Below are 25409 nucleotides of genomic sequence, written 5' to 3' on the forward strand. Positions count from 1 at the left end.
AGACCAGCTCCAATCAAAGAAGACTTTTAAAATCTAATGTTATTGTTTTATGGCGTTGCTGTTGTTTAAGTGTCTGCTCATAATCACTGCCTTGCAGGCTGAGTGCTCACGGAGGATTCATGGGTAAAGTTTTTCTTTCAGACTACAGGGCGTCAGTTATGATACAGTGATTATAACTCCTGAGTCAAGTGTTCCTGTTAGATATCAAATTATTGATTTGGAGTTGGATCTGTCTTTATACAATACAAACATGTCCATATGTCAGTGTTTTTCAACCTTGGGGTTGGGACCCCACATGGGGTCACCTGGAATGTCTAGTAATTGATTAAAAAAAATCCTGATAAAAATATTTTTTAACTAATTATTATTCTGTTTAAAATTATGATTAAAAATATTGCACACAATCTTAAACAACTGTATTCTATACAGTTCAAATAAGATGCAGCATATAAAAATATCAGAGCTGGCGCATCTTGATTGACAATTGAAATTTGTGATGTCAAAATGGCGTCACGAGCCAAAAAAGGTTGGGAACCACTGCCATACTGTATGTGTTTGACTAATGGTCAGTGTCATCATTGCTCCTCTCTGTGCTAGCAGTGAACCAACCTCTGTAGAACGAGACTGCATTGTAAGTCCATTACCATCTTATTTCTAGTAGTCCTGTAAGTTGTGTCCTGGTAATGTAACACCCAGGGGTTTATCCTGTAGTCATAGCTCAGTCAGAGCATGTCCATACAGAAAGAGTGTCAGTCTGATGGAGCAGATATGTAAGTGAACATGATCCAAAGCGTGTTTTAGGCTCCAGTTTGATTTCTGTGCTGTATGCATGTAGGCAACGATATGGATTGGCTCTGACCACTTCACACACGGTTGCTACTGTGCTGCATGGCTGCATGTTCATCTGCAGTTATAATAGTGCAATAGTGTCACGAGACACTGACACTACCCAGAGAAACATGAAGAGTTAACATATTTTAAAGAATGTGTGTGTGTGTGAGAGAGAGCAGACATCACAGTGAAATGACAGACACACACACAGAGTGAGTGGAGAATGGTCAAACATTCTGTGGTGGGAAACAACACTTCACTCAGATCACTCAGACTTCTAGAGGCCACTTTGCATTAGTTTCATTTTCCTAATGTCAGACCGCAAGGAGAATGGTTAGTGACCAATAGCTCTCTCCACATTTATGGGCATGTGAATATTGTATTCAGTCTTACTGGAATAAAAGGGCTCCTCTACTTTACTTGAGCTCAAATCCGTCTTGCACTAGTACATCTGAATCTTGTGCCAAACCAGTTGGTCTAAGAGTCTTGGAGGCAGCGCCTGTTAATAGGATCATCTTTCAACCAGAGGGCCCTGGTTCGAGACCTTATGTCAGCCAGCATCTGCTTCACTGTCCGTTAGTAGGAAAAGAAATATGGTGCCCACCAGCTGAAACTCTGGTTACATAACTGACAGTGACACTGACCTCTGACCCTGCTGGAGGGCTGCAAACCAAACACTATCCTATACAAGAAATGGAAAATGTAGTCGGTCGTATCCTCAAATAACCGTGCTTTTCATTTTTATTCATACAAATGGGAGAGGCTCAGTGTGTGTGGATATTTATCATTTAAGTCTTCTAATGATAAAATCTCCATTAACAGATAAGTGGTAAAAAGTTCAATGTGAGATGAGGTATCTAGATTGAAGATGACAACCTAGGAGAGATCAAAGTTTCATCCTAGAAAGAGAGCTGCCACCAGTTGGCATCAGTCTCTGGGACCAGCTGGAAGAATCAACATGCTGTTGTTTATACAGGAGAGGAGAGGAGACGGTGTGTTGCTCAGCCTCCACCCTGATGAACGTGCCCTTTGCATGTTTCCCTATACCTCTGCAGTCCCAGTCAGGTAGAACACATGCCAAAGCTCCCGCTCAACTCGGCCCGGCACACGGAGCTTAATAACTCAATTAACCCCGGCCATCATTTTAGCTAGTCACACTGGCTCAGGTATCAGCCACAGGCAGTGACTCCCAACACAGCCCCAGATCCAATTTGTGCCCTCTGCCCCCCGAAGATAAATAAAGGAATGAATCCGTCTTCCCTCCGTGATCTGAGTATTGACAGAACAGTGAGTGGGTTTGACTGGCTCTGAGCGGCCAGAATGCTTATCACATTAGTCTCATGCTCCTATCTCTGTGTGGGGTAAATCAGAGAGAGAGAGGAAGGAAAGGAGAGTAAGCCGTGGAACCAAACTCAGGCAGAAGGAGAGTGAGTATTGGAAGCAGAGCTGGGGGAGTAAATGAAAGGAGTGTGTCCCGCAGATCGAGTTTAAATTGTACTGTTTAGCAGGCTCACTCTCAGCTGCTTCTCATTTTCTGGTGAATTAGAGAAGCGATGGGGCCGATATGACACCACATCTTAGTCGGACCTTAAGGTTTTGCATTCTTTGTTTGAATTTTTCTGGAACAGGAGCTTTATCGCAATAGTAATTTCCTCGGCAGGATCAATAAAGTCGAAGCTCAATCCAATCAGTCATAGTTGCCTAGGCTCCACAGGAAATGACCAGTTTGATTAGGTCTAATTTTCTAATACCAGAACACCTCACCTGTTCTCTGTAGGTGTACTACATCTCCAAGGCTACGCTGAAGGCGGCCAACAAGCAGTACACCACTGTGAAGAACGACTTCGAGATGACCCTCCACGCACACTCATCCATCGTGCCGTGCGATGACACCGAAGGCATCCCCACAATGAGCTGTGACTTTGTGCCCATCGCAGAGCTGGAGAATATAGACAAGGACGCCATCATCGGTAAGAGGAGTTCATCAGTGAGAATTTATTTGCACCTTTCTACCTTTTTAATCAATACAAGAACAAAGGAAGAGCGAGAGAGCAGGGTGAGCCTCGGTGCCAAGGAGAGTCGGGATAAAAGCCGCAGACGTGGCACTTCAACTTTTTCAGTCTCACAAAGACAGGCTACATCACACAACCTCAATTTATGCAATCAAGGCTCGAAAACATTGATAATCAACAGATCCAGATAGGTATGTGTCAAACCAATCAGCTCTCTGTGGTGAGTGTTCGGATAATGATGTGACTCACTGCCTCTCCAAACTTTGTGATCAACTACTGAAATAAGACGTCAGAGATGGAAAATTAAGTGCGATTCAGCAACTTTGGGGCTTTTCTTTCTTCTCTTGTGTCACAAAGTTCTTCAGATTTTGAGTTGTTTGGATAATTAAGGAGATATTTTCCTACGTTCCTGAATGGATTTTGTACATAATTCCTTTTTATTTTCTTAAAATCAGAAGCAAACATCAACAGCCCAGCAAGTGGTGCGTTTAGTCCAGTGAAAAATGAATGAAGAAAAGATTTCATGGTGAGAATAATCTTTGACGAGTTCTATGGACTGACGTCAAAGCCAGACATTAGGATGGTTGCAAGAATTAAAAAAAAATCTTTTATCTGAGACCTTTCTGGGACATTTGTTTTCCCATGTTTACACAAGTCAAACTCTCTTGACAGGACAAACAAATTGCTTGTTTCAGCCTGAATGTCAGAATGCTGCTCATGAGGAGATGTTCATTCATTAGATTTCATCATTAAATTGCAGTTTAAGTTAAGTACTCATTTAATTTAATCACCAAGTTTCATTAAAAAATATCACTTACACATCACAGATCCTGAAATCCTGCTATCAGAAGCAAAATATCATCACTGTCAGGACAGTAATGGCAAATCTGAAACAATTACACCACAATAAATAGTGCAGCTGTCTGTGGCGTCTCCAGAGCAGCACCGTGCTGTGACAGAAATAAATAGTGACTGCTCTGACATGAAGTTAGTTGCTTAAAGATGTATTTCCAAAGCAAGGCGATCCATGACTAACGTGGGAGGCGGTCAGGAAGGGGATGTGACAGTCATGTAGCTATTAGATGAGAGAATATTACAACCCACAGTAGGTGATGTTACACTGTTGGGTGCAACAGAGGAATATATTCGACAGCAACCTGCAAAAAGACCCCGAGGCAACTGTCCGGCTGAGAGAACTCTCCAACAAGCTTGAAGTTTTGTCTGCTGGTATACACCAGTAAAATTAACCAAATAAGTAAAAAGTAAGTAAAAAGAAAAGTAAAAAAAAAAAAGAAGCTAAAACATCAGGTAAACACCATTTGATGAATTTGTTTGCCCTTTGTACAAGAAACGTGACATATTCTCTGTCATCACTTGGTGTGCCGCTTCAGAACAAATCAGTTTGCACGACATTTTAGGTAGTGCCAGTATTTGAACATGTGTAATCAACCAGACCAGCTCTCTAACCGCTCAGTCAACCCAGGCAATCAAAAGTCCTTGATATAAATGGAAAAAAGAAACCCTGAGCTAATTGGAGGACACGTGCCAGCCGGTTGTGAGCCACATGTCACAGAAGAATATGTTATGACAGGGTGAGAGGGAAGGTTAATTCTGGCATTCAGTAAAGAGGAGGGCTAAAACAGGATAAGACTGGTTCCTCTGTTTTTATGAAGGTGAGCCACGGTGCCTGACAGGAATGTCTTATCTCTGCCACAGGTAAATTGGGATGGTCCACGTGTAGATTGGGGTTGAAATGAGTGATTCAACAGTGTGTTGTTAGAAGTCTGTTCCATGCTGGGACAGAGCTGATGATGGTCATGTGTCTCTAGTTGTGGCAGTGAAGGTTTATTTTTTAGAAATTGCATTCAGTGTATTTGCTGAAAAGCAAGAACATGATATTGTATGTGACAGTATCGTCTATTTGTAGGTGATTTTTGACAGTTGTTTTGTCAACTATAAATAGGGATGCGTTTTATAAAAAGGTTTTCATTAAGATAAGATATTCCTTTATTTGTCCCATGATGGGTACATTTCCACTATTGCTGCAACACAGTGGACATAGAAAAATGGAAGAGCAATAAATAAAAAGTACATAAGTAAAAAAAAAAAAAAAAAAAGGCACATTTTGGGTTTGCTATCGTTATTGCACATTAATGCAGTATCAATTCAAAACCTTGTGAACGTTCTGCTATTGATAGAAGAGGACTCACATTTGAGGAATACAAACAAGCTTTTCTGCAAAAAGAAAGCACCCTGAAGATGGCCTGAATGACAAACTGAAACAAGATAAAGGTTAAAACCGCCACAAATAATGAGTTAAATCGGAGACTATGTGATCACAGATCACAGACTACAAATCAGATATCTGATTTGGTACCCGGCAGCTTTTATAGTTGGCGTTCAAACACATTTCAGTCTTTCAGATGTTAACAGGTTTTCAAAGTAAGATGAGCCTGTTTTATGCAAGAGTAATTAGGGAGTAATTAGCTTGTTCAGTGGAATTTACAAAACCTTTTTTGGATGAAAATCATTGCTTCACTGCTTTCTGAGGATTTAGCAGTTCACGCCTGTTTTCCACCGCACTCATCAGCACAGGTCTGAGTGGTCAAAAGGCCAGATATGATTCTGCACTGAACAGTAGTGTAATGCTCTGCTGCATAGGATCGAACTAGACAACAACTACTGGAAGGTGGCACAAGCAGGGCCGTTAATTCTTTGAAGTGTCGGACACGCCATAATGGAGAACAACTTAATGGTCGTAAAGTAAACACCATGCTGCAGCCTGCTGAGTGAAAGATTAATGTGGGTTTACATTTAGAGCATCAACATTACATGATTACATTAGTGTAAGCCGTGAGCAATACGTGCCACAGCAACACACCGCTGAGTGATCCGCTGAGCAGTTTACCTGGAGGAGCGCGTGTTTGCGTTGGTCGCTGAGGGGCAGCGTTACATGTCCTGTGCATCATCTGTTGTCTTTCCATTCACTCTCCCTCCGCTCCCTCTCTCTCAGCTTCTTTGTTAAATAGGGGATTATAACATGGTAATGAGAACTGTCAGCCTGTTCCTGCGGTGATAATGGAGTTCAGAGGTGGATGACATCGTCTCAATCATAATGGAATTAAGGAGAGCTGAGAGAGCGCAGACAGAGAGCAAGGGAGGAACAGGGGCTGGGGGGCCGGGGGGGTGGGGGGTGGGGGGTGGGTTTAGAAGAAGGTTAGCAGAGGTAGCAGACAGGCGGATGAAGTTCACAGAGTGACTGGTTTGAAAAGTCTTTGTAATAATTCTGTGCAGTGATTTTATTTTAACACATGGGCTTCACTCATGACAGTGTGAGATGACTGACAGAAAATGAGCCACCAGAGTTGTGATAATTGTTAAACCATTTAAAGGTGCCATGTGGAGGTTTTAAAGGAAGATCTCTTGAAAACCTTCAAATACAAAATGCATGATTGAGCGGAATTTGAAAAAAAAAAATGGCTTTGCAATTGTTTCATGGATGAATTTAAAGGTGTTAGCTAAGTTTAATTCCTCCCACCCAGTAGGTGTCACACTCACACTCGCCTGCTCTCGCTCCAACCTTCAATTGTACTGGTTGCCAGGGATAGGGAGCGGCTAAGCTAAGCTAAAGAATGAATGAATGAATGAATGAATGAATGAATGAAAATGTGTTTATTTCGGTCAGGTCATTCAAAGTTAAAAGTCCAACAAAACAAAACAAAAAAATCAACTCAACTAGAAAAGAGCCGACCAAAAAGGAATAGGCTGAAGCTCTCGCTTATTTTCGCCTACCCTTCTTACATGATCAACTTCATCAGATCACATCATTCAAAACATCAAACAGAAATAATATTGTTTTGCACAATATCCCAAAAACATAATACCATAATAGTGTCAGTTACGTCGACCACATCTCTCATATTTACCAAATACCTTTTTCTTGAACAAACGTTTGAATTCATACATTGACCGGCACATTTTCAGATCTTCAGAAGCTAACCGTATTTAACAAACAGCAATTGACAGCGGACTGGAAACACATCTGAATCATTTCACACTAACTCACAGATGAACCCAATAAACCTGCAGCATCATACACCGGAAACGTTACAGTACCGGCTGTTAGTTAGCATTAGCATTATAGAGCTATCATGATATGGCTCATCAACGTACTAATGCTGTTGGCGCAGAGATCATTTCATGCTGATATTGCCAATGTAACCAGATGTATAGAAATTGTTTTATACATTTTGATGGGTCCAAAATATATAAATATTTACAATACTTTTTTTTCAGTAAAATTAATACTTTTATTCTGCACCCCTCTAGACATTCTGTGGATGTATTATTTTTGAAAAATTAATCGTTTTGATGAAAAAGTTGTAGCTATAACCTTAAAGTCATCCCTAAGGAAACCCGCAGACCCCTGTGAATGTAAACATAGCATTGTTTGTAGGAAAACTCTACAAGGCTCCTTACAGTAAGTTATTAATTACAATGACAAACCTCAGTTTGTAGCTCTTAAAAATGGCAGATTGTCCTTTGTTTCACATGAATGAAATGAATTATGGAAAAGAAATTCAGTCATTAGTGCTCATCACATGATGGTATTTGTCATTGTTTAAAAGTTAAATTCATTTAATTAAAATTGTACTCACAGTCTTTCTAACCCAGTGTCACAGCATTATGCATCCATTCTTTTGTTTTCAGTTTACATCCTATGTGCTTTACGCTGAGGTCTTTAAATTAAATTGACTTGTTATGATTTGGTTTTTGATGAGTCATGGTAGGCCGGGGTCTTCACCTTCTTAGAGCTGAGCAGCGACTTCTCCTTAGTGCAGTAATCCTCAATGAAGTGTTTAGGCCTGGAGCATGACAGGAAACATGAATGAGGAATGAGTGTGTTTGTTGTGATTTGGGATGTGGGCCTGGGTGATAGCCAGACTGTCCTGACATTTATGTCAGACTGCTGTGACTTGGCAGTATCAGGGCTGGATCTTTACTGCTTATCAAGTGATAACACTTCACAGTATGCAGATCATGTCTGCAGGGCATTTTAACACTCACTAGCAAGTTAACACGCTGTTGTTTTGTGTTTCTCATGTGTGTCTAAACTTTCATACTGTCTGTACCAATGACTATCTATACAGTAGATGGAGATAAAACTGTTCTCTCTTCCCGTAGACGTTATTGGAGTGTGTAAGAGTGTGGAGGATGTATCCCGTATCACCACTAAGACCAGCAGAGAAGTCTCCAAGAGGGCCCTCAACCTAATAGACACAACTGGCAAAGTTGTGACAGTCACACTGTGGGGAGAGGAGGTAATAACTATAATCCTTCACTCTCCCTCCACGCTGTCTCTCTCTCTCTCTCTCTCTCTCTCTCTCTCAGTCTCACTCTCTCTCTTGCTGTGTCTCAATTCAAATACTTCCATACTTAAACTAAGTATTTTGAGTATGCAGTGCATCTCAATTCTCAAGTATGTCAAGTATGTCAAAATGCAGCATAGTGTAAGAACCCGGATGGTGCACTCAAAACGGTCCATAAGTTGAGTGTGGAACGATGCACACTTGACACCCTCAATGATCTGTCTGGGCTACGTAGCGGAGTAAATCAACATACCGGCAGGCCACTGTTTTCCGCCAGTAAGAGGAGCCGGCTAACAAGGTGGCACCGGTGTAATCTCCATCTCGCATTAAACAGGTGATGCACACAAGCAAAAAGAAAGAAAGAAAGAAAGAAAGAAAGAGAGCAAGAAAAAAAGGACAAGTAAGGCGTTCATAATCGCTAAATGAAACAACTAACTAAACAAGCCGGTAGATGTGTTGATGGGCGATAATAGCGGTCCAAAAAAAAGAAAACATTGGCAACCGTTGCGATCATTAGTTCCGGTGAGTGCAGAACGACAGTATTTGAGGATTTGAGACAACACTAACCGTCGAAATTTGTGCACTACGTAAGTATGGGATAGTATACTACATTACAGTGTACTCATGGAGGTATTTGAATTGAGACACAGCATCTCTCTGTCTCACTCTGTATCCAGGGATGAATTTACAGTTAAACAGAAAGACACGTTGAGCAGACTGTAATTAATCACATGTTTATGAAGATGTCTGTGTGTGTATCTGTGTGAGAATAACATACCTGTGTGTGAGCAGTTTGATGGAGTTCTCAGGGCTGTAAAATACAGATCGGTCAAATCGCTCCTGTGACCTTCAGGAGTGTTTTGGACCAGAGTCCCTGATTTGAGACGGAAGGCTAAATAACTCTCCAATGTGCATGAAATGGCACTATTCTTCTCTAAGCTCATTCAATCTGCAAGAGCTAATCCTCCTCTTTGCCAAAATCCAGAAATGACTTTCAAATTAACTTGTAGGTTGTCCAATTATTAAAGCAAACTATACCACATATTACTTTCTGGTCTTTCCAGGCTGCAGACACAGATTGACCATAGAAGGTACAATTAAAAAGTGCATTAGCTGTTTCTTGTTTTCTGTCTCTCTGTCCTCAATTAGTATCTTTGACACACTTCTCTCTGTCTCCAGGCGGAGAAGTTTGACGGCTCTGGGCAGCCCGTGGTCGCCATCAAAGGAGCTCGCTTGTCTGATTTTGGGGGCAGATCTCTCTCTGCTTTGTTCAGCTCCACAGTCATGGTCAACCCAGACATACCGGAGGCCTTCAGATTGAGGGGCTGGTGAGTCACACTGATGTGCAGAGCTCTCACACACACATTCAAAACGCATATAGAAGCCATACAATGTGGTCACGTTGCACTGACTCTTAATGCAAGTGCCACACAAGACGCAGCGTATTTAAACAGACTGATCACTCTACAAATAAAGATCTGAGCCTCTTTTTTTCATAAGTACTTATATATGAAGAAATCCTATGATAAATACTAAACAGGGGGCATGCTCACACACTCACACACACACTGACTCAGATGAATAAACTTGAATGCAAAGCCCTCCTAATCACGTGTCAAGAGACTGGTGGCATGTGCCGCCTCAGTCCCAGCGGGACTCTAGACAGGATGTAGACAGGATTGGATGGAGGGAATAACAGAAAAGCAGAACAGGGATATTTCTGGATTCCTGCTCTGAACTGCGACTGTACGTGTGCCGAGAGATGGGCGCAGGGCGAGCCGCATCGAACTGGATTCCAGTTCCTGTGGAGGGATTTTGAATTATGACTCATTCACTCATTAAGGCTGTTTCCAAGTCTGGCCACCGCTGAAATATAAACGTGCTCTTATTTTTCCCCCTATTTTTTTTTTAAATTCTGTGTATATACATGATGCTGCGGTGTGCATATAATTGTTACACTGAAAGCTATTCTTAGGTATAGAATAGCATCAAACAGCATGATCACAAGCTTCACAGCATGAATACAGTAAATAAAGGAGCATGTTTGTTAGTACCTGTGGGCATTGTTCTGTTCTCTCTTTCAGTCCTTAATGTCTGCTTTATAAATTTAGCTAATTGCTCCGTGAACAATAACGTTGGCCATTTTTGTGTGTGTGCCTTTTATTAGTTACAGCAGTGACACGTGTGTATAAGTGTTTGTGTGTCAGAGGGAGAGGAGGGGAAGGCTCCATTGCTCCGGCTTTAATCTTGCTCTTATTAGTCTCTGGTCAATACACCATCTCATCCTGACATTCAAAGGGCTAAATAACTAAAAGCCAGGGACCCTCCTTCCTTTCTTACCTTCTTCCATTCTTCTCTAATCCCCGGCTTTTCCCTGATCTCTGCTCTGTTTCGTCTTCTCCCCAGTTTACATGCGGACGGTGGCGAACGAATGGCAATGAAAGTGATTCAAGGAGCAGACAGAGTGTTTTTCACTCCTTTTTAACATTTAGGTCTGCGCTTTACCAAGACAAAGGTTGTCTGTCTGACTGGAGTTCCTGTGGCGTTGTGCTGCTTTGCGGGATCGTTTTGACTAGGCTGGCTTGCATAATTGAAGGAAACTGATGAATTTGGATGATGCTTTGATTAGATTGTTCTGCTCGACTCGAATACAGAGCAGGAGTCACACTGATGCATTAAGATTTTAAAGGGAATATTAAAAAGGTAGATAAATGAATAGATGGAGGGGGCAGACAAGAGCACAGAGTTTTTATTCCTCTTTGTTCCTCAGTGAAGAAACTGTATATGTGAATTTATTTGTCTATAATTAACAGCTGTTTGTCAGATAACACAGATGGCAGGACACAGATGCAGTTCAATCAGGGATTATGGATGAAATGGAAGTCATGGCTGAAGATAGTGTCTTTAGATTGAAGCAAATACATTGTAGTGTGCAGTACAGCCCCAGCTTTAATGTACCATATACATGTAAACACACATGCTTGGTTTCACAATCTCCTTTTCGTTAAAGGATAGGCTCCATCCTGGGCATGTTTTCATAGGTCTGATATTAATGGTGTATTATCAGTAATATGGTCACCTCAGCATCATGGACCAGTGGACATGCTCTCAGGTCTCACCTACTCTTTATATTCCCCACTTTAATCAACAAACTCTCCTACTTTGTTCTCCCTCATGTCCTAACCCTCTAAATAACATGCATCATATTTCACCGGAAGGACATTACAACCATGTTTGCTCCCAACTTTATTCAGAACATTTGTTCTGTGTTTCGATGTCCAGGTATGACCAGACAGGCCACATGGTCGCCAGCCAATCCATGACGGAGACAAGGTCAATGGGCAGCGGAGCAAAGGCGAACTGGAAAACACTGAGCGATGTTAAGGATGGCCACATGGGACACGGAGAGAAGGTGCAGTACACACACGCTTACATGCATCCACACAGCAGGAAACCCAGCTGCAGGAAAGAGCTCATTATTAAAGGCACTTACATTCCATAGTGACGCTTTAAAGAGTTGGTTCACCCAAATCTGACAGCCAAGGCAGATGAAACCGACACTACTGTCATGGTTACACACAATTGGAGGTAAGTAAGGAAATCAGGGTGTTATTTGTAACATGAATTAATCGCCCTTTAAAGAAAAATCCACACCATAAAATAGGTTTTTGTAGGGTCCTGGTAATTATTCACCCAGTTCATTAATGAGTCAGACTATAAACTGTCAGGAAATAATTTCCCCAAGCCAAAAGTGTCGCCTTCTGATTTTGTCTGACCAGCTGCCCAAAAATGGTCACGTCACCATGATATTAGAGCCAAAAAAACCAATAATATTTCCTCAACGAGTGGAAAGCAGAGTTTGGAATTTTAACTTGAAAGTATCTTAGTAGTGTAGGCTAATTTCAGAATAATCAACTAATAGATTTGTCTTTACAGTGATACTGTAGCAAAATGTGTCCATAAGTCAGACTTCATTTTTATTCATGAGACCCATACTTTATTGATGAAGCGTGAGTGGACCATTTACTTAGCCTCCAAACCTAAAGACCAATTAACTGGTGGAAATCTCAAGCCATGTCTTCATTTCACTGAATGTGTTGCATCTATATAGTATCCCTGTTTCCCTGGCTTTGACTGTAGAATGAATCAGACACTTGGATTATTCAGTCCAGTCCACAACAAAGGGCCAGGATGTAAGAAGCATTATGAGAACTACAAGCAACTGTGGCACTAATCATTTTACTTGTTTTTATTGGGCTGTGTAATTTCAGGTTTGGTTTGTGGGCTTCATATTGATCCATCCTCTTGGATTTGAGTCTCAGAGAAGAGGGGGTATTGAATAGATGAAATAAAATGAAGCCTCCAGGTGTATAACAGCAAAAATGAAATCTTGTTATTCGTGTTGCAGTTTTAGTTGAAGCTCTGAGACGCTTCTTTTTTTTTTCTTCATGAAAAGTTTGGCTGTGAGCAGATTGATGTGCGAGTCAGTAAAGTCTTCTCAGCCAGACAGCTGGCTACTGTTTGAAGAGGAATGAAAGAAACCCCTAAAGATGACGTAACATCAGCATCGCTACAGTACACGCGAGTTAGATCGCAGAAAATCTTCTAATGTTGTTCGACGTGCATGGTAAACACCAGGTTTTGGTGTCACTCCCTCAGAATCAAAGGCTTGGAGCTGCACTGTTTTGCACCAAAGTTTCACAGTCACACCAGGACAGATCCGTCATGTTGACGGTCTTTGACGTCTGGAGTCCCTTGTACCCCATCGCACTGGCTCTTGTTTCATCTACCTACTGATACAGCGTAAACCACAGCTGCTTTCAGCTCAGTTATCTCTATTGTCAAAATACATTTTCAGAAATTTCACATGTGATATGTTTTAAAAAAAAAAAATTTCTTGTAACTACACACAGGAGAGATATAATAGGTTAATAATGGTGATTTTCCTTTTTATTCACACTGAAAGCCTCTTAACTCTATCAACTATCAAAGATCATTTCCTGTGAGCAGACATGAGGTAAGTGATGTTTAAAACAGACTGCTTCACAGTCGTGTGGATGTGAGCGCTTAGTCAAACACAAACCCACAGTCAGTCTTCCATTCATTGTAAATAGAGCAGCCGTAGGCCGCACCTTGCTTTGACTTGATGGATTAGAGTCATGGTTCCCTTGTTTTAGCTGTGGGAGGGAGATAGTGGCGTTCACATATTAGCATTAGTCTGCCTTCAGAAGAGCATGTGAGAACTCTCAAATTGAACTGTGCCGTTTCAAGAAGTGTCATTGCACACAATTATCATGCTTTCAGCTAAAAGTAGAGTGCACATAAGTGGGTGTGCGCCTCTCATAAACTTTCTATCTAATTAGGTTTATCTTCAACTAGTCTCCCTCCTTCCTCACGTTTAATTAGAAGCCACTCACGAGCAGCTCCAACATCAGTGTCGTTTCTAATAAAAAATTCTAATTAGTTGGAGGTGGAGGAAGCCTATAGGGCATAACATTACCAGAAGGGAAGCAGCACGGACTCGGAGCATGGGGAAAGTGAGAGGGGCTAGAAAAGCCAGACTGAGTCACACAAACTTCTTGTCACTTGTCACAAAGCTGCGTTGAAGGATGGAAGGAAACAAGGCCACAGACAGAAACGGGGTAAAAAGAAAAAAAGAAAGGAGTGAAAAGTGGTGACTAAGAGAGAAGTGACGATGTTAAGAAAAGGAAACATGTGAATGTTTAACTGGCAGATGTGGAGAAAGAAATTGAAAGGTGAGAATGTGTAAATGATTCAAACTCATACTCTTCCTCTCAATTTTTCTGTATTCTCTACCTTCTTTTTTTTCCTCTTTGTCCTCTTTTACCCTCAAACCCTCTCTGTAATTGAACACCTTTGAGGACGTTGTCTGTAATAATGAAATCCCAGTCACTGCTTTACAGTTTGAAGGAATCTAATTTGACATTCTACCTGTTTGCCTGCATGTATGTGTGAGACTGTGAGGAAACAAGTGTACAAGCCATTTCTAATTAGTGTAGCAGTGTGTCTGTCTGTCGGTGTTGGGGTTTTGGGACGAGCATTAAAGTTGGCATGTGCAGACACGTCAATAATGTGAAGTAGATTTTCACTTGGTTGCCCTTCCACATACAAATTTTAATTGCATTTAGGTGCCAGAAGGTGACACAGGGATTTGCTGTGATAAGAATGAAAACTATTTTCAGAATGTGTGTGTGTTTAAATCTTTAGGTAAGTCTGGGCGCGCATTCCCGTGTTTGTGTGCCCGAGCGTTTTTGTGTATCTGTTTTTGTGTGCGGCGTTAGTCATGCTGCTCTTCTAGGTTCTCCACAGTATGCTTAAGGTTAAGACTTTGCCCCAAGGCTTCTGTGTACACACTGGAATACAGAGGCAGAGGAGAGAGAGAGAGAGAGAGAGAAACCAGAAGGAGACGAGGAGACATGATGGCAAATACAGGGGGATTTATTTAGAGTGAGCTTGTTGTGATGGAGGTACTGTGGTCCAGATCCCGCTGACCTCCCTCTTCAGGTTCTCTGCAGCATCTGCCAACACCACGAGCCCCTCCAACATGCCCCCCTGAAGAAAAAGCATCCTGTTCTTTTCTTCCTGCCATGTCCACCCTCCCACCACCTTCCCCACCCATCGCCTTCCCACCTCTCCAGCCTTGCAGCGCTCTAATCTGCACAAGTCTGCGAAATGTGATGAGGCAGGCACGCGGGCGGATACATGGGGAGTGGGGTGTGTAGATGGAGAGAGGGAGAGGACGGGAGGGGGAGTTGGGTTTGCTTACGGGAGAAATGCCCCCTAATTAATAAACCTTCTTAGTAAGTGTTTTGGAGGGGAGCTTGGGTACTGGGTAGATGGATGGGTGGACAGATTATGAGGCTGTGAGTCAGTGTTCGCTGGCGGGAAGAAAGTGTCAGAGAGAGCTCTAAGTCTGACTGACAGTATCTGTGGAGGTCATGGGGACACAGGACAGCGTCAACCATCTCACAAGGGAGGCAGAGAACACTGTGGCCTTTTCACATTCAGCACTCTCACCGAGCACTTTACACAAAGTGTGGGTTGTAGAACGAAATGCTCAGCGTGCGTGCGGGCCTGCGCGTGTGCGATTTTGGCCCGTATCCTAAAGAGAGCCTTTGATAGACTCATTTAGGCCAACATTAGTATTGAGTCTGGCCCAGCTCTAGCTTGTAGTTGTTGTTTAGGATGCATTTTAAAGCATTTCATTTTAATTTCTGGCTGCATTTCCAACATCTTGTTTAAGGCCTGCTCTCCTGGTAGATGGAATACCCTCTGGTGCAGCTAGGAAACAGGATTTCTCTCTGCTTTCTTACACGCGCGTGCATATCGTATTTATCGGTTTGTTGCTTGCGTCTGTTTCTACCCCTACAGTATGTGTGTGTTCGAATGAAGGCGTGCACACGTATGTGCCAGATGAGACACAGTTCATCTGCCGTGTGCATTCTTTGTATTTATATTTATGGAAATCAAACGCTGTGCTTCTCCACAGGATGAGAGAATAGCCCCTTTCCCCCCAGAGTGTGCGTTTCTTTCCTTTTTAGCTGTTGATTTTACCAGTGCGAGTTCTGCAGCCTAGGGTGCTAATATCTGTTTAAATTACCACAACACATCGTCGCATTTTAATTTGATTCTGTTTGACTGTGTACACTTTAATTTAAATTCATAACTGAGAGAAGTTTAGCTCATTGTATCTGTATTGCAAATGTGTAAGTTGGGCTCTTTGCATATAACCTTGTATGTTAGTCGTGTGTATGTGTGCGCGTACGTGTGCATTAGCACAATTTATGTATTCGAGAGGGAGAGAGAGCTTCGTCTCATCTCGCATCTATTATGCATAGAATTCTCAAACTCCCTCTGCTCTCTTTTCAAACTGTTCCAAGATTGTTTGGAAGTCAAATAGAGATGTGTAAACAGCGTGCATCTACCAGCTGGACCCACTCGTTGGCAACCATCTTACGTATGACTCCAAGTTTGATCTGAGTTTTTTTTATTTTATTTTATGTTTCCCCACTCATTTTCTAAAAAATTTAAAGGGGTGTCCTTCCTCCACTAGAAGGAGCACTTTGGCTCCTCTCCTACTCTGTTGCATGTTTTTTCTTTACTCTCTTCAGTTTGACGGGCTCCAGTTTCTGCTTTATGCCGCAAAGTTATGATTTAAGGTACCAATAATGATAACACAAGAAAATAATGCACGTACTGTATCATCCGGGATGAGAACAGAGAATCTATTCAAAAACATTCACCCAGAGGTTTGATGAGTCAGTGTTTGTAATGTTGCTGTGTTTGACTTAAAGGGATAGTTCAGGTTTTTGATGTGGGGTTGTTAGTTAGTGGTGAACAGTCAGTACATTACCTGCGGTAGATTCTGATCAGCGCTCCCGGTCAGGAGAGACAGCCAGGAGCATGAGCTGCTGAGCACCAGGCCAAGAGAGAAATTATGTTTTGAAACATGTAATATTCATTTAAATATTCTCTTCATGTAGAATATTTTCAGGGGTTTGTTTTTGTTCTTTAGCACACTGTTTTTTTCAACCACTGTATTCCCACACCGACCTGCAGCTCCGGTGTTACACAGCAACACGTATCCCTGCTAGTCTGCTGCTACTCCCAGTTGCACCCCAGCTGGGAGCACACTGATCAGGATCTAATGCAGGTAATGTCCCGCGTCCGACTACTCACACCAACAAAAACACTCAACTATCTATGAAAGACTTGTTTAATGGGTCTGTCATGAAGCCATTCATGCACGCCTCCTGGACTGACAACAGCATTACCTTGTTCACGGTAGCATTCACCAGAGACTTCATGGTGGTCATTAATTATTGAACATGGCCTGGAACAGTGGTCACAATAGATGCCAGGAGTCCCCTCATGTGGTTGACAACACACTCAGCTGACCGCTAGTTGTCAAACTGGGATTGATCAGACTCAGACCGTGCTCTTTAAGTAATCAACAGTCTTTCTCTGATGTTTTTATCCCACCTGACCAACAGGTTTTAGGAGAGCAGTCGTACCTCAACAGCCAACAGTTTGAATTATTGTGAATGTGATTTTAACTCATTTTGTTCTTATGGTCTGAGCCACCTGGTGTCTTGTTCATCTACCAAGATGCAACCTCCTACATAACAAACACTTTGAAAAGGTGTCTCTTTCCGACGTTCTCATTGTACATCTTTTTAAGATACCTGCTTTTGAAAAGTGTAGCGACAGCATTCGCAATGTTCAGACATTCTCTCCTGGCACACAAAAATGTGCTTTTTTAAAACTGTAAAAAATCACACCTCTTATCTCCTGGTAATGTACTGAAGTACAGAGGATCCACTTCTTCAGCAGGGGCGTGATTTCTTTTTGTAACATTTAAACTCAAAATAATGAGATAAAGATGGGAACTCAACCAGGACCAACTGAATCTTTATTTGTTTTTAATGGGAGAACAAGTTTTAAAACTTTGCCACATACACTCAATATGAAACATATTTTTGTCAACAGTAAAGCGCAACTGTCTTCATAAATATTATATTACTAATAAGACTTCTAAAGCTAAGAAGTCCATAATTACCTGTTGGTGTATATATTTGGAGAGAGCCTTGTAGAAGGAGCTTTTTCATGTCTATACAGTGATTGTAAGCTTGGATTTCTGTAGAATTTAATTTTGCCTCGTTGAATGTGTGACTGAAAATGTCTTGCTTACACAGTTTTACTTAAGACTCCCAAAAACAAACGACTATCAGGCGGTAACAAAGACAGCTGCAATCATCTTGGTGTTTGCAACATCTGCCAGCTCCACATGCAGCCACCAACACATTTGTGTGAGCGAGCCTCCTGTCAAACAAGGAAACTGGATGATCACCAAGTGTCACATAAAATATACAAAATGCAACACAAACATTTTCTGCAATTAAATGATAGTGCTTAAGCTTCATTTGTTTTGGAAGATTTGCCTGTATGTAACTTGGTTTCCAGGTTTTCTATATAAGGTGACGGGGCATTTTCTGTCCGTGCTCCCCAACTCTGTAATTTGAATTTCGATAAGTGCTATAGAAATAAAGTTATTATTAATATCGTTATATTTCTCCTCAGTACAATATTGTGTAGTGGGGCAGCACCTGCAGATTAACTCCAGCCTCTTAGACGTTGAAATTGCAGCAGTTTGATGTGATTAGGTGGTTTTTATTGATCATGCAGCTCCGTCCCCCATAATTAGATTTCTTCCTCTCTTTTTTTCTTCTTCTCTGTGTTCAGGCAGAATATTTCAGCTGTGTGGCGACGGTGGTGTACACTCGGAGGGAGAATTGTCTGTACCAGGCCTGTCCATCCCCAGACTGCTACAAGAAGGTCATAGACCAACAGAACGGACTGTACCGCTGCGAAAAGTGTGACCGAGAGTTCCCCAACTTCAAATACAGACTTATACTTAATGTAAGTGCAAAGTGTATGCAGTGCACATTGTTCATGCCCGTTTGACACACACACACACACACACACACACACAAACACACACACACACACACACACACACACACTGCTGCTGACTGAAGAGAAATCTTGTATCTCCTGTACATGCACACACTCTAACTCACATAAATAATCGCTCGCCCCTTCATCATCATCGGCTCATGTCTGTCTGACTCTCAGGCCAACTTGGCAGACTACGGGGACAACCAGTGGGTGACGTGCTTCCAGGAGACAGCTGAGGCCCTGTTGGGTCACAGTGCAGAAAGCCTGGGAGAGCTGAGAGAGACAGTGAGACTCATGCACGCACACAAGCACATGCACTCCTACACAACGTTCTGCTGAAGCTACTTTGTTCACATGTGACAAGAAAATAGCTTTTACATTTTTTTCCAGGAGGTCTAACGTCAACAGACCTGATAACCACCAACCACTAACCCCAAACCTGTGTGTGTGTGTTTCTTCTGAAGGACGAGGGTGCGTTTAACCAAGTCTTCCAAAGAACCAACTTCTCAACATACATCTTTAAAAACAGAGTCAAGCTGGAGACGTACAACGTAAGTAGCTCTAAAGGGCTGTACAGTTGGACTCAATGCAGTTTAGTCTCCCACGATTAAAAGAGCAAGAATATAATGGCGTAATAAAGTGGTGCTCATCATTGTGAGAATCTTTTCGATGATGTGCGCCTTGCAGGAGCACTCAACCCCGATTGACCGGTTCATATCTGCTGCAAACAGCTGCTTTATTGCAGCTCTGAACAACTGCTGGCGGTAAATGGTCCTATTTAGGCTCAGTTTCATAACCAGCTGCAGTTTGGAGCTCTAAGCTCTGTGCCCCTGTTAAAACTGTTTACTTCATATGACACTTAGCATTCTTCAGATATGAAATTGAACCTGGAAATTGCAGCATTTAATATTCATCAACTACACAGGATCCTGTTTTCGTCAGCACCAAAGAGCACTCACAGGTTTTCTGTTGACAAAGTGAGATGTGTGTTTACAGATTTACTGTTTTGATTAGTATCAAGTGCTTGTAGGACGAACTGGTTGCGGGCAAAATACCACTGTGTAAGAGCGAACGTTCAGTGTTAATGTTAAGCATCCTGTGGTGCTGAAGTGTGTTAGATGCAGTGTGGCGTTAATTAGCTCCGTTCCATCCATCAGCTTGTATCAACCAGACTCATCGTTGGTGATTATCTTCACCTGAACTTCGGCCCCTGAGCCGTAAAGCCACAAAACAAGATGCGTAAAATGCTATATAATCACAACACCCTGTCAGTCACACAACATGAATCCAAAATCATTTCAATTAGCAGCACAGTGACGAGGGAGCTGTTATGTAGCCAGTGCACTTTGGATAACAGAAAACAAATACAGCTGCGGATTCATTTCTCTTAATTAGGCACTAATTAGCATTTAGCTATTGTCTGTCTAAGCCTAATTAACTTAATTATTCAGAGACTAATTTGCTGCAGAGGGCACATACCAAGAGTCTGAGGGGGGAAGATTGAGATGTCGGACGAGCTCTGAACGGTCTGTGTCCTGACCGCGGGAAAACCTACGAGGAATGTTACGCAGAGTTCACGAGACACATCTCCACAGTCCAGAGAATAAACGTTGGACATTTTCAACGAAGAATTCACATTTCCTCTAGCTGCAGTCTAATTTTACATGTGGTGATAAACATTGAAGGGGAGAGGAGCATCCACATTGAAGCTAAATTGACTGTCACCACTACTGACCAGCTAATGAGGAACAGACTGAAGCCCCACTGACAGATGCTGGAGGCTGCATTCTTTAAATACAGAGCAAACGACACACAGATGATTCTTCTTTTATTCTGGTCTTAGCAGCGGCGGAGCTCAACAAACAGTTTGTCTGCAGGGGTTGCATTAGAGGAAGAAGTCATGGTGTCAGAGAAAACAAATATTTGGGAGCGTGTTCTCTGTAAATCGTCCTCCGAGGACCACGGGCGTCCACAGACAGCGTGAGACAGGCAGTCTGATCATCATCATCAGTCCGGAGGCTCCACCTGGCAGAAACGTGAAAATGGAAACGGTAAACATGTCGACAGTGTTACCTCCTGATTACATACACACACCTGAGAGTTCTACTGAGAGTTCAACTGGTTCAAGCAGACAGGTTGTAGGAGTTTGAGTGATTCCTGAGGACAATCAAAGAGAAAAACAATTTAGGAGATGAAAATATTTTTAATCTGTTCTTTTTCAACAAAGCTTTGCTGCCTTTGTGTCACATTTGCAAATTCACTCTTATTATCTGGAGATATTTAAAAAAAAAATCAGGACCATATTTTTGGCTGATGTTAGGCTGAATGGAAAAAATCTGTTTATGATTTTGTTAGATGACAAACATTGCCACAGTGGTCAAAACAAAGACTATGTTGTTACTGTTTTGTTGTATTAATAATATCTGAAACATACACACATACGTACTTGAACTGTCCAGGTCTCAGAAGGGAGTATATAACTCAGACTGTTTAAAAAGTCTGAATGTAAATAAATACTAATAATTTAAACTGATGACATCAGGTAAGCGTTGGCTTTGCATTAAACACTTCTAATGAAGTATAATAAAGGGCATTTAGGGATGTATATTACACCGGCCCACTTCTACAGCTAAAAGGTCAACAATGCAGTCGTATGCAAATGTCGGGGCACCCACAGGCAAATTACATATTTTGTTGATTTTGATTAGATTTGATTTCAAAGAGGTAAATGCATCCCCTGCAGCAAAAAGACATAAAATAGTCAAACACATGTGGCACGTACAACAGTGTGGGCAGCCTCCTGCGTCTGAAACACTCAGAGCTTCATTAACTCATCAGGTGTTATGAGGAAGGTCTAGAGTTGTCGGCAGATGACGTTTCCATAGCTGATTAATTGTCTGACTCTTAGTGGTGACACTCAGCTACCACAGGCTCCTCTAAGCAGCCGACTGAGGGTCTGAAAATGAGGCTAATTGATGGCGACAAAGCAGAGGAGGCTATAAAAAGTTATCAAAGCACCAGCAGCTTGAAAACTCTACTGTCTAAAATGTCAAGGAGAAACAGCCGTCAAGGGGAAGGGTGAACCTATGAGACAAGATCTGGATCATCACTTCAGATATCAACAACTCGTCAAATATGTACCCGAACTTCTTCATACAAATATCAGTTGCTTAATTCCCTATAAAAGTTTAGTCAATAATAGCTGACTAGACTTTTATTGTGGAAAAAAACCCATCAATCACACCTTTTATGAACAGGCAGAGATGTCAAACACTTTCTAAGGATGTCAGGTTTCTTGTGCTTTTTAATTAATTTGTGTTTCTTTATTCTTAACAGGAACGATTTAGTAGAAAGGAAGTAGAGATGATTAGCTGTGAACAGACACATCTTCATTTTCAGTTGTTAGTCAAAGTTTACTGTTTTTATTTCAAAGTTTCTGGATCAGAAAGCTGAGCAGGAAACAGAGAGAGAGTCTGTGATTGACTGCATCTCTACATCTCTCCACCTCAGCCCGTTCTCTCCCAGAGATCACACAAGTGTGACACAAGACAAAAGCATCTGGCGTCTACCAAAGAGTTGTCATAAAGATAGAACAATGTAATGAAATGTCAGAGCTGTACAAGACTAATCAAGTTGCATCAATTGTACATTTTTCATAATGGACACAGACCAAACTTCTCTGCAGGAATCTTTTATTTCCTCAAATTTGATTGTGCATCTTTTTTATTGTGTCATCAGTGCACATGTTCAGTCAATGTGCCAACACCCAGAGGTTGTGTTGTTAAATTCATCCGTGAGGAACCTCACCTCAGCCAAGTGAGACAGCAGGAGTGAGTGTTTGGCCCCGGAGTGATTGTTTTCTCCTGATGTGATGTGGTGTGGATTATTAGTCCACCACATTATAGAGTTAACGCTCTCCTTTGGAAAATAATTTGTTTTTAACAACTTGCGACCTTTTGTTAAGTGCAGCCATGACAACCACACACATAGTCCAGTTTTCCTGCCATCCTCAGGTTGATGCAAATTGAAAATACAAGCAGAGGCGTTAAATCACATATGAGATAATGGGAAAGCAAATGCTCTTTTTACTGGCTAAATTGCTAATTGGTTAATGAATTGTCTGCCACTTTGAGTAAGTGTGGTTGTAATGAAAATTAGTTTTTGGCTGTAATATGTCCAAGGAGCTGTTTGTTTGCTATTGCAACATTGCATTCATCCCCTGTTCTATCAACAAGACAAGAGGTTTTAACACGTCGTCTGAGCAGTGATGCTTCTTTAGGGCAGACCGGATGCTACAGGGAGTCGGTGCTGGATAGTATCAAGACAGACTGGGTGGGTCAGGGTTAGCTTGTCAGTAATCCAGCCAGGATGGATAGATCTGTTGAATGACGACTTACTACCAGGGGAACGTGTTCCTCCATTTGACAACATTTATTTGATGATCAGTGTCAATGTTGTTTCTTTATTTTAAATTTCTATGGCTCTCCACCAGTGACAGCCATGACTAGACACATTGTGTTGTGGATCTATGCGTCCATACATCCAATATTAAACATGACGTGTCAAAAGCAGCAAACATTCAAAGGTCACGGTCATGTGCCATAGAACGGCATCCTGGGACTCCGTGACCTTGAAATCTACAAGATAGCACAGCTGTCAGCTTCTTCTAGGAAGTGTGTCTGTATGTGTGTGTTTATACTTCTCACTTTGGGTATAGCTTGCTACCAATATAATATTTCTACAGTTGTTGCGTCTATAGTTGTAAAGCCTGTGTTGTGTTATCTTTGTGCTCTGGCTTTCTTATCCATGGTACAATTGAAAAACAAAACAAGACATTGCTTCTTTGTGGAGTTTGACCTAAGAGTTTGTTTGGTATAAAAATATTTGAGAGCACTGATCTCAGAGTTTAGTTATGATAAAACTGGGGTTAAATCCTTATAGAAGTAGTAATTAGCTTTATCCACTTTGATCAGATGTTGCTGCACTCAAATCTAAGACTGTGGTGTCCCTTCCTCCTCAGGACGAAAGTCGAGTTAAGGTAACCGTGATGGAGGTGCAGCCCGTCGACCACAGGGAATACAGCAGGAGACTCCTCAGTGAAATCCGGAAACTGGCCAGATGAACACGATCCCAGTCGTCCAAATGGCTGCGTGGTAATTAAACATGTCTTTCACTGGTCTCTGACCAGTTTGACTTTTTCCGCCAGCGAGATAACAGCGTATCTGTCAGAGGCAGCAGGGGGGCGGCTGGTGAATCATCAGAATGAAGTGGCAGCCAAACAAAAGACTGATATTTAGTTGTTCAGTTCAGTTCAGCAGAACAGCTGTGAAAAGGGTGGATGTGACTTTTTCGTTTAATTTAATGACATTTAAAAAGAGGTTTGTCATTGTACATTAGTGTGTTTTATGCTGACTTACATTTACCGTATGTCTCCTGTATACATCACCATACTTTACCCCTCTTTTCTTTTAGGTGATCTCCGGTGTGTTCTTGATGCTCTGTTTGCTGAGTGAAATGGAGATGAGTCAGAGCCATTGAATTTTCATTGTTTCATTTTAGAAATGAAAGTGTGGAAAAAGTTTGTATGTGTTATTTGCATGTGTTTGGGTTTTCTTGTTTTATTGTTTTATTTCTTAAACTGTATTTATAGTGTTAATGTTCTTAAAGGTCTTAATTTTGTTCTGCTCGAAAACATCCAAGAAGAAAAGAATGATTAAAAGGATGTTGATACAAAAGCAGTGTGTGTCTTTATCACTGGTGCTTAGAGGGTTTTACAGGGCTTTAACAACCTGAAGATGCATTGATTAAAAAAGCAGAGAAAGCCAAGTCACAATCAAATATAATTTACACATCACACAAAAGTAATTAAAATACTTCCGTTACTGTTGTTTTTTATCTGTCGACTCCTGTTCACCTCCACAGCCTCATGTTGCACCTTTCATTCAACACATGTAGACTCAGACACATTTTACTGCTGGTAGCTTAACAGTTGTTCTACATTGAACCACTTTCAAATTAAATGTCTCTATCAATGTTTCAGAGTGCTGCTGTGAGTGCACATTCAGACACTGGAAAGCAAGGACAGTGCTTCAGTGGTGTGCCTCTACTAAGGTGTGGCTCAAGGGCATGACACTGATTTATGTTGGCAGCGAGCCGCCCGCTCCGCTCACACTGAGCACCATCAGTACCATCTCCTGCCTGCTGTCTGCCATGCTGTGTGCAGAGGTTTGGGAGATTAAACACGCACACACTGATCTTTTCATCCCAGTGTCACCTTTCCCTCAGGTTTTTCCATTATCTCTCTGTTTGGGATGTGTAGAGGCTGTAGTGTCTATATGTTTCTTTTTTTTTATTTTTATTTAATGATGATATGATTTAAAGAAGTGATCAAACATTTATTAATGAAGATGCCGTTTTAAACCCAAAGTGAGAGACATAAATGGACTTCAATCCTTGAGTAAATGTTGCTATTCTTTGACTGATTCACACAAATGGCCCCATACTACGTAATAAAACAGCTGATATTTTCAGCTACACCTGGTTTCCAGGATCTCTTTCCTGTGTTCTCTTGTAGGGTCAAAGATCAAACAGGACATTTATTATGTGGTACAAGGAGATGGGTGAGTGTAACTGTGTTCGGTTCAGTAAATCTACAAAGGTAGTACAGTGAGATCCGAAAGTCATTTCCAACTCCAAATCCTCACTGGTGATTGAGACT

The 25409-nt window shown here is 41.6% G+C and overlaps 1 protein-coding gene across 3 annotated transcripts in view; it reads left to right on the top strand.

Moving 5' to 3' along the window:
• The window catches only part of LOC146974888 (replication protein A 70 kDa DNA-binding subunit-like), a 36065-nt gene extending 11648 nt beyond the window's left edge, over positions 1 to 24417 (top strand). For 2 of the 3 annotated variants that reach the window (XM_085798619.1, XM_085798621.1), the window contains 8 exons: positions 2609 to 2801; positions 8028 to 8164; positions 9392 to 9540; positions 11495 to 11624; positions 18476 to 18652; positions 18869 to 18976; positions 19156 to 19242; positions 23712 to 24031. In XM_085798619.1, the coding sequence (XP_085654745.1) occupies positions 2609 to 2801; positions 8028 to 8164; positions 9392 to 9540; positions 11495 to 11624; positions 18476 to 18652; positions 18869 to 18976; positions 19156 to 19242; positions 23712 to 23813 (1083 nt within the window). In that variant the 3' untranslated portion in view covers positions 23814 to 24031. Of the gene's footprint in view, positions 1 to 2608; positions 2802 to 8027; positions 8165 to 9391; positions 9541 to 11494; positions 11625 to 18475; positions 18653 to 18868; positions 18977 to 19155; positions 19243 to 23711; positions 24032 to 24163 lie in introns of those variants that run through there. The other variant, XM_085798620.1, reaches the window with a different exon arrangement.
• The last annotated feature ends 992 nt before the right edge of the window (positions 24418 to 25409 follow it).

This window comes from Trachurus japonicus, chromosome 14, assembly GCF_045865225.1.
Source record: "Trachurus japonicus isolate A0001 chromosome 14, Traja_1.0".
NCBI lineage: Eukaryota > Metazoa > Chordata > Actinopteri > Carangiformes > Carangidae > Trachurus > Trachurus japonicus.